The sequence below is a fragment of the Mya arenaria genome, chromosome 13, assembly GCF_026914265.1.
Source record: "Mya arenaria isolate MELC-2E11 chromosome 13, ASM2691426v1".
NCBI classification, from domain to species: Eukaryota; Metazoa; Mollusca; class Bivalvia; order Myida; family Myidae; genus Mya; species Mya arenaria.
In genome coordinates this window covers 8,910,571-8,931,072 of record NC_069134.1, presented here as the reverse complement: position 1 = coordinate 8,931,072, position 20,502 = coordinate 8,910,571, and the positions used below count along the sequence as shown (strand labels likewise).

The 20,502-nt window shown below is 36.5% G+C and overlaps 1 protein-coding gene across 1 annotated transcript in view; it reads right to left on the bottom strand.

Moving 5' to 3' along the window:
- Positions 1–20,502, bottom strand: part of LOC128213857 (ATP-dependent RNA helicase DDX4-like) — a 50,067-nt gene that overhangs the window by 15,732 nt on the left and 13,833 nt on the right. Inside the window, exons 3-9 of the mRNA XM_052919925.1 lie at positions 12,068–12,093; positions 11,347–11,784; positions 6,398–6,441; positions 6,091–6,165; positions 5,344–5,400; positions 2,714–2,737; positions 1,953–2,072 (exon numbers count right to left, since the gene is read on the bottom strand). Coding sequence (XP_052775885.1) covers positions 1,953–2,072; positions 2,714–2,737; positions 5,344–5,400; positions 6,091–6,165; positions 6,398–6,441; positions 11,347–11,784; positions 12,068–12,093 — 784 coding nt within the window. The remainder of the gene's footprint in view (positions 1–1,952; positions 2,073–2,713; positions 2,738–5,343; positions 5,401–6,090; positions 6,166–6,397; positions 6,442–11,346; positions 11,785–12,067; positions 12,094–20,502) is intronic.

Here is a 20,502-nt window from a genome sequence, read left to right as displayed (position 1 = left end):
AAATTAAATTAAGTGATTCCGTAATAATATTATAATTAAAATCTGTCAACACAAGGCAATAAATCAAGGTCTGAAATGCATGGACAATTACGACAACATTCTTGTGTATTTATCGAGATCGAGAGAACACTTGTTTTAACAGCTGTCAAACTGGGTCATACAGGGTTCGAATTTAGACTCGCATACTCGCAAAATGCGAGCGACATTTGGAAATTGCGAGTGACTTTTATTCAAGCTCGCAAAATTCTGCGAGTGGCTTTTTCTAGACCACAAAATGTTAAAAGGAAAGTAGAATAAACATGAACTTAATTCCGCTATGTAGTCGAGTGTAAAGAGCCTATAAGTGGCATGTTTACACTACCGGTATAAAGAAGACAGTAAGGAGTCACACTCTAGTAGGTTTTCAAAAATAGAACAGGCCAAGTTTTATCTCGAATCTTTCCGGGATGCTCCGAGGCGTGCATAATACAAAGTAAATACGAATGACGTAATCACCTAGCTCAATCATTGGCTAAATTTAGCGCTTTTGCGCACTATATGTAAACCCCATCATCCTGTCAAAATGAATAGACTTCGTTGATCGATATATTTCATGGTCCAAAGTATCCAAGCCACATTTACTGTTGCTTTTTTATTTTAAATTTATTATTTTATTGTTTTTAATATTTATGGACTTAATGAAATCTGTAGCGTGCTTGTCGAATGGGTATTAAATTACCCGATGGCGAGGGTAAATATACAAAGTGAACTATGTCAAATTATTGGACAGCTTTGTTATCAAAAAGCTGCCAGCATCAGACAAGTCTTTCCATACCCCCCAAATAGAATAAGCCATCAACAAGTTCTAGTAGTCGAGTCACTCAAGATTGATACTTTTTAATATTCATAATATGTCTTAGGTGTTAATTTCTACTTTAATTAGACAATATTATAAGGGAATAAAGCAAATAATAAAATTGCAAGTTGATTTGTCATTTTGCGAGTTGCCTCAAAATGCACTCGCAAAATTTTGCGAGTGCTCCTCAAAGTTAAATTCGAACCCTGTCATATCACATATAATTTTATTATTATCCGTGTTTTTATCCGTGTTTTCACAACAAAATACTAACTTTGATTAACAGACGTAAGGGGACATTTTTATTACCGGACTAACATTCCATTTTTGGAAACAGAAGTGACAAATGACATGTGTTTATTCAAGCCAGACTCTTGTTTACTACATCGTAAATCAGCCATTTTGACACATTTCTAAACCATGACAGGTGACGTCATTAGCGCGTGATCAGTAGGATATATTTATTTTTGATATTAATTATTGGTAGTTTTAAATAGCTAGTGACGTGTATGGGGATTTTCCATCAAAAAAAACGAGACAAGCAAGCGTCAAGCATGCGCTGTAAACTTTTAAGGCGGGTTTGACCTCTGTCTCTTTTAGTCGCGATTTTCCAAAAATCTTGAATAGTAACATCATCTTTTTTCATTATTTATATAATTATCGATGTTAATATTACACAAAAATGCATTTGTTGCGAAAAAATAAGCAACAGATATGTTAATAAATGACCGTAAATAAGCATGGCACATTTTGGAACAATCATGCGGGAATCGATAGAGGGACATTTTGGAACAATCATGCGGTAATCGATAAAGAGACAATTTGGAACAATCATGCGGGAATAGATAAAGGGGCAATTTGGCACAATCATGCGGGAAAGGGTTAAGTCAATTGAATGTAGGGTATTGGACTTATAAGTGAAAATCCCAACTTGCCCTAAAACCGGGCGCCGACGCCGGGGCGAGTAGTTTAGCCCACCTATTCTTCGAATAGTCGAGCTAAAAATGCGTACACAACAGACAAAACTGAAGTAAACTTTCAATATTCTACTCATCTCCACCGATGGATTTTTCATGAAAATGATCATCCCCCTTTTCCAGTTTCAACTAGAACTTACCAAGAGTGATACCTCCGCCACCTTCACCTGCCTTTGGACACTCTCGGGCAAAATGACCAGACTCGCCACACTTGAAGCAGTTCCTGTCTCCGCCGCCACCTCCTCCTCCTCCACTGCCCGCTGGTAAGAAAAACAATAATGAAATATCATCAACATGGTGCTTCAAATTTTTCATCTACAAAATTAAAAGCCATCGTCAATATTTAAATGAATATATTGGAATAAATTTATATTATTCAGTGGAATAAATGTCTACATTTCACAGTGATGATACGGTAAACAATTATGAACAACTGTTACAATAATACTAGCAATTAAAGGTATACATACATTCTGTTTAAAACTGTTTAGAATTCCGAATTTTACTACAGAAATTACTACAGATGTTGTGTAAGGCATCACATCCGATATTTAGAAGCAAACAGATAAAAAACAAAATTGCTGTCAGCCATCCAATAGCTTTTAAAATAGTTCAAGATTCCCAAATATTTTAATTACAACACGTACATGTAAGGAATCACATCCAATATATCAAAGCAAACAGATAAAAGAAAAACAAAATTGGAACCAGTCATCCAATAGCCACATAGTGAGAATATATCTTGTGATTTCAATCTGTGAAGCACATGCTATAACATTAACAAGAGGCCCAAAAGGGCCTATGCTCTACTGGCATGGCTTTTGTGGTCATATCAATCCAGAGCATGTATGTATGAGTAAAAGGCAACAGACATATAGTTTATGTTTTGTGTTTGGGTTACCTGAAAACGTAGCACGTTCAACATCTGAGCCCAGAAACTATTGTAAGCAGATTAGTTGCATGAACTATTTTAATATGTGCCAAGTAAGTCATCTGACAAAAAAAAAAATTGCTTTCAAAACTGTACTCATAGTAAAAATTTCTGTAGTTTTAAAATTTAAAAAAAGTTGGTCAAAAGGTCAAAGTCAAGGGCATCCTAGGACAACATTGATCAATTTGAACAAACATTCACAATCAATTGTGCTGAGATGGATGCACGAAAACACAAAAAGATTTTCAAACCTTTCCAGATTTATGTTTACCAAACCTGTGAACCCTGGGTGTGGCCAGTAATGACGCCAGGTGCATAACTTAAACATTCACAACCAATTTTGTTAAGATGAATGCGCAAACTACAGAACTTAAAGCTAAAAAATGGCCTTTGGGCTTTCAACAAGAACAAGGCAGAGTAATTCACAAAATCAACTGCAGAAGCAAAAAGCAAATTGTCTCTCAAAATCCTAGATTTGCAAATTGTCTCCCTTAACTCTAGACTTGAATTTACATGTACATGAAAACTTGGCTAAAAATAGAATTCGCTCATGCAAACCTGGCTAAAAATAGAAAGCATTTCTTTAAAACTTTCATGGCCCATAATCTAGGCATTCACGGGCGGATCTGGCTGGTTTTCGAAAGGAACAGAGCTCTAATAGATATCTAGATACTGTACAAGTTTCATCGAGATACAATCAAAACTGAAGACTGTATCATGTTCACAACCAATTGCTTACACAAAAGCATTTTTTTATACTATCAAGGGCCATATTCTAGGCATGCATGGGCGGATCTGGCTGGTTTTCGAAAGGAATCCAGCTCTAATGGATATCTAGATACTGTACAAGTTTCATCGAGATACAATCAAAACTGAAGACTGTATCGTGTTCACAAGCAATTGTTTACAGACGCACGAACGCACATACTACGGACACATTACCATCGCATAAGCTCTTTTGGCCTTTGGCTAATAGAGCTAAAAATTAACATATTTCCGGAAATAACAAGAGGGTCAACTGTCGCAAGATACAGCAGTCCTATTTATATGACACCAAGTTTTGTGACAAATGGTTGTAAGTAAAATTCAGAGATCTGACACAAATATAACAGTTTTTGCCTAATCCAAAGTCAAACCTCTGATCGACTGCGTTGATATAGGTAGTTATGAACGATGACCTTGATATTCTGCCAGTGACATACCATCTACATTTGGTGATATTGGGACATAAGGTTCTACAAGTACCAGATGTTACAAGACTAATTTTAGGTTATTTCTATAATTCAAGGGTGATCACTCTTAGCGACTAAAGCAATATGGCTGGTTAACACACTTGTGCAAGACATTATGCCCTTACACATTCTGACTAAATTTGGTGACGATTGGACAAAGGCTTCTCAAGTTATTGGTCGGCCAAGACGGATTTACGGATATTTCTATATTTAAAAGGGGAATGCTCTTGTGTGACATGAGCAATATGGCTTGATAACGGAAGTGTTTGAGACATTATACCCATTTACATTCTGAACAAAGGCTTCTAAAGCAATTGATGTGACAATACCTATTTTAGCTAATTTAATTAATTAAAGGGCAACAACTTTCGAGTGACCAGAGCTTTATGACAGGTTATCAAACTTGTTATGTTATGCTGATACATATTCTGCCCAAATTGGATAATGACTGGACTAACACCAAGTTATCAACACTTGACAACACTGGCCTGTACGATGTAGGTGAAACTACATTAGTCCTGTTCTATAAAATGGTATATAAAAAGAGAGAAATAAAGAAACTTCCGATATTCCATTGTTTGTGCAATTCCTGTCAGACTTGTTTCATTATCCACCAACAACCGAATAAAAAAATTTGACCTTATCCATAGCAAGGTTTCAGCCACACAATTTTCAGGCTACTTCATTTTTATCAAGTCCAAATGGTTAAAATCCTTATTTCGATCACTGAATATTGGATTATATCAATTTGTTTAAATACTTCCATAACCACTAGCAATGTATTGGATTATATTTGGATTGTAATTAATACACAGCAAACTAGATATAGTACATATATATATATCTATACAGCCTCTCAACCGTATCAAACCTTTCCCTTCAAATACAACTGCAAGGTTTACAAGCGGATACAATACTCTGGAGAATAATAATGGACAATAGGATACACTCATATAAATCTTAATGTCACACAGTGCACACAAACTCACCGAAGTCCCCGCGCCCACGACCTCTCCCAAAACCTGTCAACGGAGTCAATAGTAGTAACACATTGCTAAACTTTATACAACTGAAGCTTAACAGTACTTGTCTGGAGAATTACAATCCTGTATGATCTCCATTGACATTTTCTAAGATTTAAAGTTTTGAAAGCACAAGTTACAGGCCAAGGAGGTAGCAGGAACAGGTATCAACATTATTGAAATAATTCCTTTTTGAAATGAATGCACAAATAATTCTCGAGACTAACACTTGTCAGCAATGGTGATAAAGAGATGATCCCACAGACAAATACTGCCAAACTTTTTTAGTTGTGAACAACTTCACAACCTCCTATCAATGTTGAATATGGAGGATGAAACAGCTTACCATTTGGACATTCTCTGGAAAAATGGCCACTTTCTCCACATTTGAAACACCCGTCACCTTTTGTGGATAAGTCATGATAATGTGGAATGACAATGAATACGATATCAAAATGAAATGCTTAAAATGGTGAATGTTGCAGTCATAATCAGAGCTACAGAATGTTACACCCTTATGCAATCTAGTTCAAGTGTAATGGCGATTTCTCAAGTGTACTGGTACATTAAATTACAAAATTGAATGAACTTTTATAGTACGCAATTATATAAGAACTTACACAAAATTAAAATGTTGCTCAGCAAATTACAAGTCCTGATTAATTTAAACATCTTCACTAAATTTTTGGCCGTCTATAAGTCTCTTGTAATAGTGAATCAATTTTAAATAAACCGGTTTAACATTTAGTCAAAACATCTAGCTAGAACGGTAAAAATTCTCGAAAGAACGTTATGCCCCATTTATTATTTTTAATCATACTGAAACGAACAGCTGTTAAATTTTATGTCGTGATGGGCGATTTTTAAAGTGTATTTACGCCCATTACGACCCTCATCTGTAGCTCTGCATGATGATGTAGATTCACAATGAATACAAACATCAAATGCTTAAAACAGGAAATGTTGAAATACACTTGACAGGTTACAACGTTTCAGCAAGGTTAATGAAAAATATGCGTTCCATTAATTCATTTCACACCTATATAAATACTTAAATGTTATTTTTGAAGTCCTTGACAAAATGTTCACGTACCACCAGACTTTTTTTCTGCATTGGGGCATTCTCTGGAGAAATGGCCACTTTCTCCACATTTGAAACACCCGTCACCTTTTGTGGATAAGTCATGATAATGTGGAATGACAATGAATAGGATATCAAAATGAAATGCTTAAAATGGTGAATTTGGGCATACAGGACCTGTACACAATGCTGAGTGAACATTTACACAAATCTGCCTTCTAGCAATGTCTCTCACATTTCTACCATTCGAAATGTTATCAATCCAAATTAATGCCACCTTTTTTTAATTTAGATGTTTTATAACAAAATTTTAACATACCTGGCTTTTTCTCGCCACTGCTGCTGCTTCCAAAACCGCCACCCCTGAAGGTAGTAAAGGCAGATCTATACCTATTAAATCTACACCCTTCATTAAGAATTGTTTTGACAAAACTAACCCATTTCATTGGGGATATACCAAAAGGTGTAGTGTTTTACATACTGAACTTTCACTTTATTTACTGGATTGTTTCCGGTTTATGTTTTCCGGTATGACCGGATGTTATGCACAGATAGATGCGCAGAAAAATTAAATGCAGAAGTGATTTTAAAAATCAACAAGAGCCGTCGTAAGACAGCGCGCTCGACCACGCCGCTTTGACTTAGAAGTGAATACAATAACGATGTAATATTACCAAGTTTGGTCTCTTTATGTCAAACCTAACTAAAATTATTCGATACATAAGGTGACATTGATGCTACCCTCCCACCAGTCCGCCCGAACAATGACTAAAGTCATTCAAATAACTTGATTTCCCATTATGAAAATGTGGTTAAGAATATACAAATATGCCTTTCAAAAGAAATTAAAAAAAATTAAAAAAATTCAAGGGCCATAATTTGTATTTAGGGTAAAATGGAGTTATGTTTCTTGTTGTAAGATAGTCGTAAATAATTTTGAATTTTATTAAGTGCATTGAATGAACGGTATAGAAGTTTTTTTTATTAAAATCCCAACTTGCCCTCAACTTTTACTAGCCTAAAACTTTAACCTAGGTCAATCAGGGGCCATAACTTGTATTAAGGATATGGAGTTATGTAACCTCATTGGGTGATGGTCCTGAACAATTGTGTGAAGTATTAAGTCAATTGAATGAAGGATATAGAAGAAATTAATAAATATCCCAACCTGCCCTAAAACTTTAACTTAAGTTCCATAGTCAATCATGGGCCATATTTTGTATAAAAGATAATATGGAGTTATCTAACCTCATTATGTGATGGCTCTGAACAACTGTGTGAAGTATTAAGTCAATTGAAAAATGGTATTGGAGTTTTAAGTTAAAATCCCAACTTGCCCTAAAACTTTAACCTGCCCTAAAACTTTAACCTAAGTCAATCAGGGGCCATAACTTGTATTAAGGATAATATGGGGTTATGTAACCTCATTGTGTGATGGTCCTGAACAACTGTGTGAAGTATTTTAAGTCAATTGAACAAAGGGTATAGAAGTTATTAATAAATATCCCAACCTGCCCTAAAACTTTAACCTAAGTTCCATAGTCAATCATGGGCCATAATCTGTAAAGAATAATATGGAGTTATCTAACCTCATCATGTGATGGCCCTGAACAACTGTGTGAAGTACTACCGTAATTCACCTTAGAGTTCGGACACTCTAAATATTCGGACACCCATAATTATTTTCCAACATAATTTATTTTGCGTACCTAATTTTCGGACACCCAAAGTCCTGACATAAATCATAACTTTCACAGTTACCAAGTTTCACAGACGAAGATTATTGATTTTTTATCTTTACAATGCCTGGCTAGATTACCTAACCGTATACACCACTGTGACAAGTTAATTAGTTACTACACATCCTAAACGATTTATTGCCTGTTGAAAAGGAAGAGTGATATATTTATTGGAGGATTAAAGAAACAACAAGGGCAATCAAGGGATTAAGAAAACATAGACATGACATGTTTGTAAAACAATCTGCCAATAAACTTTCAAACTTGAACCACACTTATAGACTGTATGAATCAAAAATCGTACAGTTATACATTAATCCTTCATAGCAATGTCCATGCTCTCCACAAGATCCTCGTGGGTATAACTGTAAGTTATGTGATGTCACACAGTGTGACTCTTTGATCTGAAGCCGATAGAATGTGTTTATTCAGTTCAATGCATGTATGAAATAGTGTTTTAATTAACTTGATGAAGGATTTACACTTATAAGCGTAATAAATAAGTTTATGACTATTGATTACTACGGATAAATTAATAAGTGGTAACATGCAAACATGAAGAAAACTAGAAATGTGTCCATAGGACACGGATGCCCCCACTTCGATTTTTTGTCACAGAAAATAAGCCATAATGATTATTCAGGATAATCTGAGGGCCCTAACTCCTAAATGATTAAAGCGATTTCCATGGCTATCGAACTTGATCAAGATATTATGGTCACAAACATGTGTTAAAAGTTTGGTGAGGATTGGACAAACAGTTTTCAAGAATTAGATCGGAAACAATCTTCGGGACGTATTTTTCAAGTCTTTTTTTGCAAATAAAGGGCCGTAACTCCTAAATGACAAAAGCGATTTCCATGGCTATCGAACTTGATCAAGATATTATGGTCACAATCATGTATGTAAAGTTTGGTGAGGATTGGACACATACTTTTCAAGAATTAGATTGGAAACATATATTTTTGAAGTATTTTTGGCAAAAAAGGGCCGTAACTCCTAAATGACTAAAGCGATTTCCATGACTATCGAACTTGATCAAGATATTATGGTCACAAACATGTGTTTAAAGTTTGGTGAGGATTGGACAAACGGTTTTCAAGAATTAGATCGGAAACAATCTTCGGGAATTTTTGGCAAAAAAGGGCCGTAACTCCTAAATGACTAAAGCGATTTCCATGACTATCGAACTTGATCAAGATATTATGGTCACAAACATGTGTTTAAAGTTTGGTGAGGATTGGACAAACGGTTTTCAAGAATTAGATCGGAAACAATCTTCGGGACGTACGTACGTACGCACGTACGTACGTACGTACGTACGTACGTACGTACGTACGTACGGACAAGGGCAACCCTATATGCCGCCACTTTGTGGGGGCATAAAAAGGCAGGTTAAACAAACATGTAAATAAAATGTAATAATGGTAATTTTCTATGTATTCGAACAACGAAAAAAATAATTAATTTAAGGTGTCCGAACTCTTAGGTGAATTACGGTAAGTCAATTGAATGAAGGGTATTGGACTTATAGTGAAAATCCCAACTTGCCCTAAAACTTTAACCAGACGCCGATGCCGGGGCGAGTAGTATAGCACACCTATTCTTCGAATAGTCGAGCTAAAAATCAAGTTAAATTGAAGTGTTTTATTGCTTGTAAATTTTTGTTGAAATGGATGGGAACTTCCGACCTAATTGGGGGGTTAATGACAAATTTCATAATTTGTTTGATACAAACATAGAAGACGTATTAAAACTGATAGAAATCAAAAAAATTGACATTTGCATGATTTGGTGAAGGTTTTTTTGAGGAATTCTAGAATGATTGGGTAGGAGAGGATCACCCCAAGGTTTCCATGTTGGAATACAATGAATGGTGAACCTAAAGAACAATATAACCCGAGGTAGCCAGGCCAATGCACTACTGTCTTTGTTCAATTACACTGTTATGAGGAAAAAAAATCTGGGACCTACTGGTTGAGAATACAGACTGCTATGCTGACTAACATTGAGCATCCTCAAGCCTGATTTGCCCAAAAGTGGACTTAGTTGATAAAATTGTCAAACTTTTTGTAGAATCAAAATATTTTGATAATTCTTTCTGCATTTTAAATACAGATTAATTTAGAAACTTTCATACATTTGATAATGACACATTGGAAGTTTTTATGAGTGACTGATTTCTTGTTTTCATATTTATTTTTTGTTTACATTTACCTGTTTACCTTACAAAAAATAATCTATTTAAAATCACATGCTAATAAAAATGACACAAATATGTGCAGATTTTCATTTCATTTCCAAATACGTTATCTTTATTGGGGTTCATACTAATAATAAACAAGAGCTGTCACAGGAGTGACGAATACCCCCAAATGCCGCCTGGACACAGGAATGGCAAACCATTCCTTTGAAAAGAGGCCATAACTCCAAGGTTACTGCACACTGCATCTTCATTTATCATGCATGTATTGTTTTATTTAAATCTGTTGAGTAATTTAGAAGTTACACTGCTGACAAGAAAAACTAGCCTTTCATGAGTTATCGTCCGGAAACCGTTTTTCTATTTTTAGTAACAGTGACCAAGACCTTGGCCCCACCAGCCCCGATATCGAACTTGACCTGTATCTTCTGATGTTACACCTGTGTACCAAAAATTGTTCAAATCTGTCAAGCCTTTCAGGAGACCGTTTTTCTATTTTTAGTAACAGTGACCTTGACCTTGGCCCCACCAGGCCCAATATCGAACTTGACCTGTATCTACTGATGTTACACCTGTGTACCAAAATTTGTTCAAATCTGTCAAGCCTTTCATGAGTTATCGTCCGGAAACCGTTTTTCTATTTTTAGTAACAGTGACCTTGACCTTGGCCCCACCAGCCCCAATATCGAACTTGACCTGTATCTTCTGATGTTACACCTGTGTACCAAAAATTTTTCAAATCTGTCTAGCCTTTCAGGAGTTATCGTCGTCCGGAAACCATGAAAACCGACAGACCGACCGACCGACAAGCTCACTCCTATATACCCCCTCAAACTTCGTTTGTGGGGGGTATAATAAGTTATTAGTGTTTATCATATGCGACACAAGGGTCATGTAACGGGCCTTTTTCTATAGTTCCCACAGGTCTGACTATCGGTCCAATTCCCCTAGCATTTATGACGCAATTTATTACATGGTATACACACACTGGTAAAGAAAACTCATACTTTAATTTTCTCATTTGCAGGAGATAGAAAAGCTGGTTTTAACTAAAAAATTCCCAATTTTTTTATGTTAAACGATCATTTTCGCTCAAAATGGCATATTTCATGATGCAAATTTTCCCAAAATGTTTGTCTTAAATCCCAAAATGGGCAGGAAAAAACATGTATAAAATCAGATGGCTTTTCAGTTATTGGAAAATGCCCAGATATTCAAGATATTCTAACTCTCGGAATGAAATGGGTTAATTACAACAAACATTGCACATTGATCAGTCTCACAGCATACTAAAAATTTATATTCTAAAGGTAACCATCTTTGTACCTGGGAGGTCGGTCTCCACCGCTGCTGCCAAAGCCACCACCACCACCACCAAATCCTCCTCGACCTCCACCTCCTCCGAAGCCACCTCTTTTTGGGGCACCACTATCGCCATTTTCATCACCACCACTGCTACCAAAGCCACCGGCCCCACCACCAAACCCTCCCCTGCCCCCACCTCTACTCCCAAACCCACCCCCACCAAAGCCTCCTCTTTTAGGGGCACCACTGTCACCATCATCTGTATTTCCACTCCCAAAACCACCCCCACCACCTCTTCCCCCTCCAAACCCACTTCCACCCCGTCCACCGCCACCGAAGCCATTTGTGGCTGCTCCACCACCTCCAAAGCCGTTAGTTTTGGACCCAAAGCCGGGTTTGCTTCCAGAGTCTCCCGATCCACCGGCATCTGTTCTCAACACACCTCTGCCAAAACCTCCTCTACAAAGATAATTCCCATTGTACTTTAAAAACAGAATTTTAAGGTAATGCAAACACAATCTACTATTAAGTTAAAGGTGTCAGTTATTACATAAAAAATCATTATCTACTCGAATTTCCTGAAGCCTATGCTCATTATGCCTTTTTTCTTCCCTCTGAAAGTTATTTGTTTGCAATTCACAATTAATGCAACCAGTATCAAATCTTGATCGATGAAAAACAATTCTTAAAATTATTAAAAGATGTATCCATTTTCCAAGCTCTGTATTCAATGTTTACTTACCCAAAGCCACCAGTCGCTTGTGGGGCCTGAAATAGGAATTAAAAGGAAAACATGAACATGCATACATTTTAATAGCCTCCAGACATCATCAATAAGATCTGTGTATAGGCTATGCTCAACTGGTATAATTTTCTTGATTATATACTGAGCTCACATTCAAAGGGAAGCAACCAGTGAACCATGCGTTTCACAAAGGGTAAGTAATACACAACTCTTTTTACAAAGTTGCCTCCCTAAGAAAATTCTTTTGCTTTCGGGCAAAGGAAAAACACTTCTGCAGTAATCCAAACTGTCCGTATGAAGCTGTCTTCCTTAGAAAATACTTCAGCATTTCAAGGGCCATAATCTAGTCCTGCATGGCCAGATCTGGTTGGTTAAAGAAAGGAACAGAGCTCTCACGAATATCTTATTACTGTATATGTTGTTTAAGATACTTTTAAGTTTAAGATGGTTAAGATACAATCAAAACTAAAGACTGTATTGCATTCACAAGCAATTGTTCACAGACTCAGACACAGCACCATCGCACAAACTCTTCTGCCCTTTGGCAGTAGATGTCAAAAAAAAAGAACAAAGGGTAATATCTCAAAACATGCGTGAGAGTGTTGTTGTTCCTACACATGCCCTTTTATTGAAAAGTTTTGGAAAAAAATATGAACTGGAGGGCCAAAATGACCTTGAATTGCTGACCCGTATGGAGGCTATTCGTTGCCAAAAGTCCAGACGTGTATGTGTGTATTTTAGGTTTGTAACATTGATGATTTACCAATTTACATTTTACAACCGCCAACTCATCGGTTGTATGTTTACATTTTACACTGCACATTTTCATTTTTCATTGTACCAATTGGAGTTTTATTCTGGTTGCATCTATTCAACAGACGATTCAGTCGTGTTTATAAAGTTGTGTATGTTAAACACACGTCATTCTGTGAAAGTCACATGCCGATTTTACATTGCGGTGTGTAGAAGACAGATTTCAGTTCATAATTCTACAAAGTACATTGTATGGTGGTGACTTTTCATTCGCAGTTCAACATGTTTACGAGATTAATTTAATTTTATTTATAGATAGCTCCGCCTTAACCATGCCTTAACTCCGCCTTAACCATGTCTTAACTCCTCCTTACGTCTTTCGGAAATTTTCGCTATCACTCGGCTTTATTTAAACCAATTATGGATACTTTGGACCATGGACATTGCGAACCTTATTATGGACATTACGAATCATCTATATTATGATATTATGGACTATGATTTGGAAACAGGGTGGATTATAAAATATTTCATGTCGAATAAAATATATGATATTACAACATGTTTTTGTCTATATAATAGTAATTAATACGCACATATGACATGAAATGAGATGTATGCAAAATGATACTCGACTCAAACACAACAAAATGTAAGTCATTAGCATTAAATTATACTTCAAGAATGAAAAGTCCCATTGTCTTATTTTTCTTTTAAAGCTGCACTCTCACAGATTGACTGTGTTGACAACTATTTTTTTGTTTTGTTTTGGAATTAGCCAATTTTTGCGTAAATGTCTGGATACCAGTGGTATAAGACTGCTGACAAAAGATCAAATACAGTTTTTCAGTTTTACGTTCGCAAATTGATGTTTTATGGCTAAAAGTAATACTACAGTAACGTTTTAAGAAAAATGAAAAATGTCGGCAGTTTTCCAAACAATTTAGATCTGTTTGTAATCTGTGTGAGTAATCTTATTATTATTAAAATTATTCACTAAGATGCCCCAGAGGTTTCTTACCTGGTAGCTGGAACTGTATGGATAAAATACACTTAGATTACAACTTCACATAACTCTTACATTATACTGTAACGAATATTATTTCATAGGTAATTAATAAAGTATTTTAATGATGAAGTCAATTTATTGCTAATAAACAATTATTACTTGCTGCTACCTTTTATACCCCACCCACACTCAACAGTCAGGGCTTTTTTCACATTTAGGTGAAGCGGACCTAGCCCTTTTGGAGGGGAAAAATCACGCGTTTGTTTTTCTAATCTAAGACTCACGATATCTATTTTTTCATGTTCTTGAAATCCCCCACTTGTTTGTTATGGTTCACAGTGGCAGATCCCGTAATTCGTAACTGGGGGACACAAGTGAGTTGGAGGGCTGTTCTTCCATCCACATGGATATTTTGTTTCAATGACGTATTGAAATTACACGTTTACTTCATACACGCTTAGGCCAGAGTTTTTATATCTTTAGATTTACGGGAGCGCCGTACCTAAATATTGCAAAACCCAAATAAAAATAAAATAAAATTTCCTAGTTTTATTTTTTCCGACGAACGTTGCTCCAATGTTACGAAGAAAATAAAATTAGTGTTCTATAACCCATATCTCAGAAGCAACTGGTGTACTAATTGTCATTCATTATCTGTCTTTTTACTTCAATAATACGTAAACCAGTCGGAAATACGCGGGAAACAGAACAGGTACCCGTAACCATAACAACGTCCTGTCCTTGGTTTTACTACCAAGACGTTCCAAAGTTTATGTTACTTTATTTAAATCAAACCATCGATAACTTAAGGCGTGTATATTGTCATTTTTTGTAGATCTAGTATGTTGTTCGCGATTCGTGGAATGATTGCGCAACTTCCGGTCAAAATAAGGAGACAGAAATTTGTGGGTTGTGTTTGTAAATAAACAAGAGATGTTTGTCAAACATTATGCCCCCTGAGCGCCAAGTTGCCAGAAATATTTGGACAATTGAATGAAATATGCATGGACTGAAATGACAGCTGATTTGTCATTGGATGCATATGAGGCAGGTCATCTACTGGTCATACCTAATCTTCATGTCAAGTTTGATGACCATAGGTCCGGGAATTGTTGAGTTATCACTCGGACAAGCTTTGGTCTTCCAACAGACCGACCGACATGTGCAAAGCAATTATATAACCCCTCTGCTTCGAAGGGGGGCATAATTAAACTAGATGTTCACTGAAAACTGATACTTCAACTCATGCATTTAGTGACATATAAATTTCTACTGTCTACTATATAAGAAAATAAAATATGGACAATCAGAAAACCTTTTTTCAGCTTACAGTCACACTGACCTTGACCTTTGACCCACTGACCTCAAAATCAATAGGGTTCATCTGCTGGTCATGACCAATAAGCCTACCTAGTATGAGGTCCCTGGGTCAAAGCGTTCTCAAGTTATTGATCGGAAACCGTTTTTCATGTTAAGGTCACACTGACCTTGACCTTTGACCTCAAAATCAATAGGGTTCATCTGCTGGTCATGACCAATACACCTACCAAGTATGAGGTTCCTGGGTCAAAGCGTTCTCAAGTTATTGATCGGAAACCGTTTTTCATGTAAAGGTCACACTGACCTTGACCTTTGACCCACTGACCTCAAAATCAATAGGGTTCATCTGCTGGTCATGACCAATAAGCCTACCTAGTATGAGGTCCCTGGGTCAAAGCGTTCTCAAGTTATTGATCGGAAACCGTTTTTCATGTTAAGGTCACACTGACCTTGACCTTTGACCTCAAAATCAATAGGGTTCATCTGCTGGTCATGACCAATACACCTACCAAGTATGAGGTTCCTGGGTCAAAGCGTTCTCAAGTTATTGATCGGAAACCGTTTTTCATGTAAAGGTCACACTGACCTTGACCTTTGACCCACTGACCTCAAAATCAATAGGGTTCATCTGCTGGTCATGACCAATAAGCCTACCTAGTATGAGGTCCCTGGGTCAAAGCGTTCTCAAGTTATTGATCGGAAACCGTTTTTCATGTTAAGGTCACACTGACCTTGACCTTTGACCCACTGACCTCAAAATCAATAGGGTTCATCTGCTGGTCATGACCAATACACCTACCAAGTATGAGGTTCCTGGGTCAAAGCGTTCTCAAGTTATTGATCGGAAACCGTTTTTCATGTATAGGTCACACTGACCTTGACCTTTGACCCACTGACCTCAAAATCAATAGGGTTCATCTGCTGGTGATGACCAATACACATACCAAGTATGAGGTCCCTCGGTCAAAGCGTTCTCAAGTTATTGATCGGAAACCATTTGGTATTCCGACCGACCGACCGACAGACAGACAGACCGACCGACCGACCGACCGACATGTGCAAAACAATATACCCCACTTTTTTCAAAAGGGGGCATAAAAAGTCGTTGACGCACGTCGTATATTAAAAACTAACTGCAAAATGATATCGTGTTCATCATAGTCAAAATGGATATTTATTTCTGAATTTGACTCTGAGGAGCATTGAACACACTGCCTCACGGTCACATATTTGAAGCGAAAAACACAAGGTATCTTCTTACGTTTGTAGTTGTTAATTTGTTTAATAATTAATAAGAATTTATAAAATACTGAAAATGAGCTAATAATAACATTGTGTTTGTTCTGACCAGACAGAAAAAATTGGAACATAAGATAATATTTGGCAGTCAGTGCAAGAAGTCAAGCTGATCAGTTGCTCATGTGTCAAACAAAGGGCATCCCAATAGCTGGAATTAGAAGGATATTGTTCAGGATCAATTCTAAAATTAGTTTTTAACCAGATATTTTGAAATATATTACAATTGTCAAGTTTATTTTAATGCTCCCGAATTTTCTTTGGTGAAGTACATAAAATTAATGTAGTTTACAGATTTTGACTGTCTATGCTTCCGTAAGCCCTGTCAAACTTTGAAGTGAATAGGTATATCCATCAGGGCTTAGACTTTATTTGGTAATATTTTCTATATGAAAACCACATTACAGTAAATGGTCACGGTGCTATATGTTAAAGACATAAAAAACATTTGACCTCCTTTCCGTGTCTTAAACTTTGTTCAATGTTTGATCACTTCAATATTAAAAGGAAATGCTTATATTGTGGGCAACAGGTTAGAAATGGCCATTTCAACTTCTTTGTAACACTGACATGTTTCATAAAATCAATGGGTTGATAATACATACAACACATGTATGCATAAATGCATAGATGCATTTGAACAAATATATACTTAACAATTATGCACTAATCAATTGTAACCACAGCACCCCCACCCCCCCAGGTCCGGGGATAGCCGGGGAAATGGGCCGTGTTTTTACCTTCCAGGTGGCCCCCCAGTGCTGGGTGAATGCGGTGGTTGTCTTCGCGCAAAATATAGCGGGGAATGGGCCTTACGTAGGGTCCCTGGGGTGCGGGGGCATTTGGCAGGGATTTTACCATCAGTTCGTTCCCGCAGGGCGAGGATTTTACCCGGAGTTGGCTTGACCGAAAGTCAAAGTCCCCGCTATTCCACGGACCTGAGGGGCCGTGGTTACAATTGATTGGTGCATTAATTTCAATAAGCGCTTGAACTGTGTTAAGGTCAATATTTTCAGTCTTTAAAAGGATCTTTAATTATGCTTTTGAAACTGTATGGTGATCTTTCACCCTTTGTTCAGCCTATGAAAAAGCTGACACAAGTAAGGTGTGTTTTTGTCTTCATGATATAAGAAGATTTAAAAAATAAAAAAAATCGAAGAAAAATCCATTTTATTTTTATTTATTTCTCCTTCGGGACATTTTATGCATTTTATTTTTATTTCCTCCTCCTTACCCAACTTTTTGAAAAATCTCCCGTAAATCTAAAGATAAAAAACTCTGGCCTTATTAAGATAGTAAATGTATAACATCAGACAAAACTAGGTGGATATCATTATGATGTCCATCAAAAAATTTGTGGGTTTGCTGGAGCAGGTTTTGAACAGGGACTTGCGTTAGAGGGGCGTTACTTAGGGGCACAACTTTTTGGACATGATCCCTCGAGTGGGCATGACATTAATATGTTTAAAATGTGGGAAGTGGGGTTTAGGGGTACTCCCCCTAGAATATTTTAAATATTTTTAGTCTGAATTGGTGAATTATGGCGTAATTAAGTATTTTTTTCTGAGAAATATTGACAAAAAAATTAACCTTTAAGTTTACTTGCGGGCCAACTGGGGGGACACAGGCCCTACAGCTCCCTCCCCCCACTGAACAATCTGCCCATGGTCCACTTGTAAATAAAATAAATGAACAATTTTTGCTTGCTTGGGTATATAAGTAAAAAAACAACTGACAGTGGCAGCATAAATCTGGGTCCGTGAGCCCAGCTCAGTTACACCCAACTGCAATTGACTAAATAATATGGTGATTTATAACCCATTTAGGAACATTGATCGTCAAAATAAAATAAAAGATGAAGTTAATTTTAGTTTTTATTGTGAAATAAAGAGAGAGTACTCGGACTTACAACCGGGAATTTTCAGGAGGTAGGCGAAGATGTTATCTCCCTTGCTTGATTCGATGGATATAAACGAAAGAAAATCTGATTCGTTAGCTCCGCCCATTCACCTTCGTTTCTTTTCGGTGACATTTACCATACAAGGTATAGGCGAAATCGTCTATCCTTGTAATTCTGAACTTGTCAATTGACTTTTGTAAACCTGGACTTGTTGGACTGCAAATGTTCATTTTACGAATGCGAGTGTCGACTGTAGGATTGCAGTTTTACATATGCATGATTCGGCTTTCTAAATTACATCATCATATTGTTAAAGGCAAGTTATACGGTCTATGTTTTAGTGAGTTTATACAGGGTCGATCTGACAAATATACATTTTGACTACTATAATGACAATGACAAATCAATACGGAAAAACTGACGAATAGAAACAACAAATAGCACGTCTACATTGACAAATGTAAGAGATATTTAGTACGATTAAGAAGCACATTGTGGGAATTACACGTCTGGACTTTTGGCAACGAATAGCCTCCATAGACCCGTACAGGGGAAGTTTTTTAGAACTTCTGGAAGTAAAACTTTTATGATTTTCCTGTATGTTAAATACAGCTGCAGAAAAAAGTATCGTCTGCATTTTTTTAATGTTGTAGGTCAATCGAGACGCAATGTTGCATTTTAGTAGATGGTTATCAACCAAAGCTTCCTGTGAAGTTTCAATAAGTTTGACCAAGTAGTTTGAGGAAAAATTGACCAAGGGCTTGGCCATTTTTATCCCTAGGGGCATAATTTGAATCAACTTGAACTACTACATGATGCTACATATAAAATATCTGGGCCTCATGGTTTTTGTCAAGAAGAAAGTAGTCATGGCAACTAGAGTTCCACATGGAATTCATTTCTTCGAGCAAATTTGAAATGGCACCACCTTTGGCACACCCCTGTGAAATTTCATAAAAAATGTTAATTACATTATTGATTGGAAAGATTGAATTTCACACTTAATGTCAATTTATTATTGGAGGAGTTGGGGAAAGCCCCAAAAGCGATTGGATGATGCGTCAAGCAAAATGTTCCCGACAAGCCTTCTCGCTATCAGTCAACTATTATGAAAGCCTAAGCTTTGTGTTGTCAATATTGAATACTGTTTTGATAAGACTCTTTGCTGCGGGGATTTAGGCATGTTGGTGCAATTAACATGTGTTGGTAATAAGCCTCGCTGCGGTAAGGCACATCAGGTCCGACAAGCCATAAAGGCCTGGCGGAAACTCTGTATACAAATATACAGATAGTTGCTTAGAGACAGGGGTTTTTTTTGGCAATTTTTATAGCCAGTATTTGGTCATGTTCCCAATGGCAAAAAGTATCTTTTTTCCCAATTTCTGAATAAAAATTCCCAATCTGGAGTTCCAAAAAAGACAAAAGAAAAAAAAGAAAATTGACAATGAAAATATAAACAACACAGTTATTTCCCCTACATGCAAGCGTCTATTCACAGAGACATACAATGATCAGTGGTGAAAGGTGGATTTTTATTGGTTGAACTTTATTTTCCATCCAATCAGAGAGCATTTAACAAATTAAGAGTTATTCACATTGTGTTAAAATCATGTGTTATTGTAAACAAAAGCATTAATAATTTTAAGTTGACAGTAGATTATATGGTGCAGAAGGGGATTAAAATTACTAATAGACGATGCTGTTCTTGGTCATGCCTCACATACATGACCTTGACCTTCATTGCCAATATTGGAAAATAACAGAACTGAGAAGTGAAACTGAAAGTAGACAACTCGGTGAAATGAACAAGTCTTTATTTGTTTATAATAATGGTGTATTCAATTTTTGATGAATGACAAAAGGAAACAAGTTGATGAATTTTTACAAAAAATATTCATTTGGTTTTTATCAATTGCATAAAAAGTCCGACTATTTTTAATAGATAGCAGATTGTGTATCCAATTTAAACCCATCAAATTGTCTTCTATTAAAAATAATTTTCTATGAAGTACTTTTATTATATGACAGTGTCTCATAGAAATATTAATAAAAGGGGTAAACAATTTGGGACTTTATGACGTGGCCTTCTCTATTTATCAATTAGACAATGTTTGGTCTGCCGACCAACTCACATGTGTGAAGCAATCAAAGGCA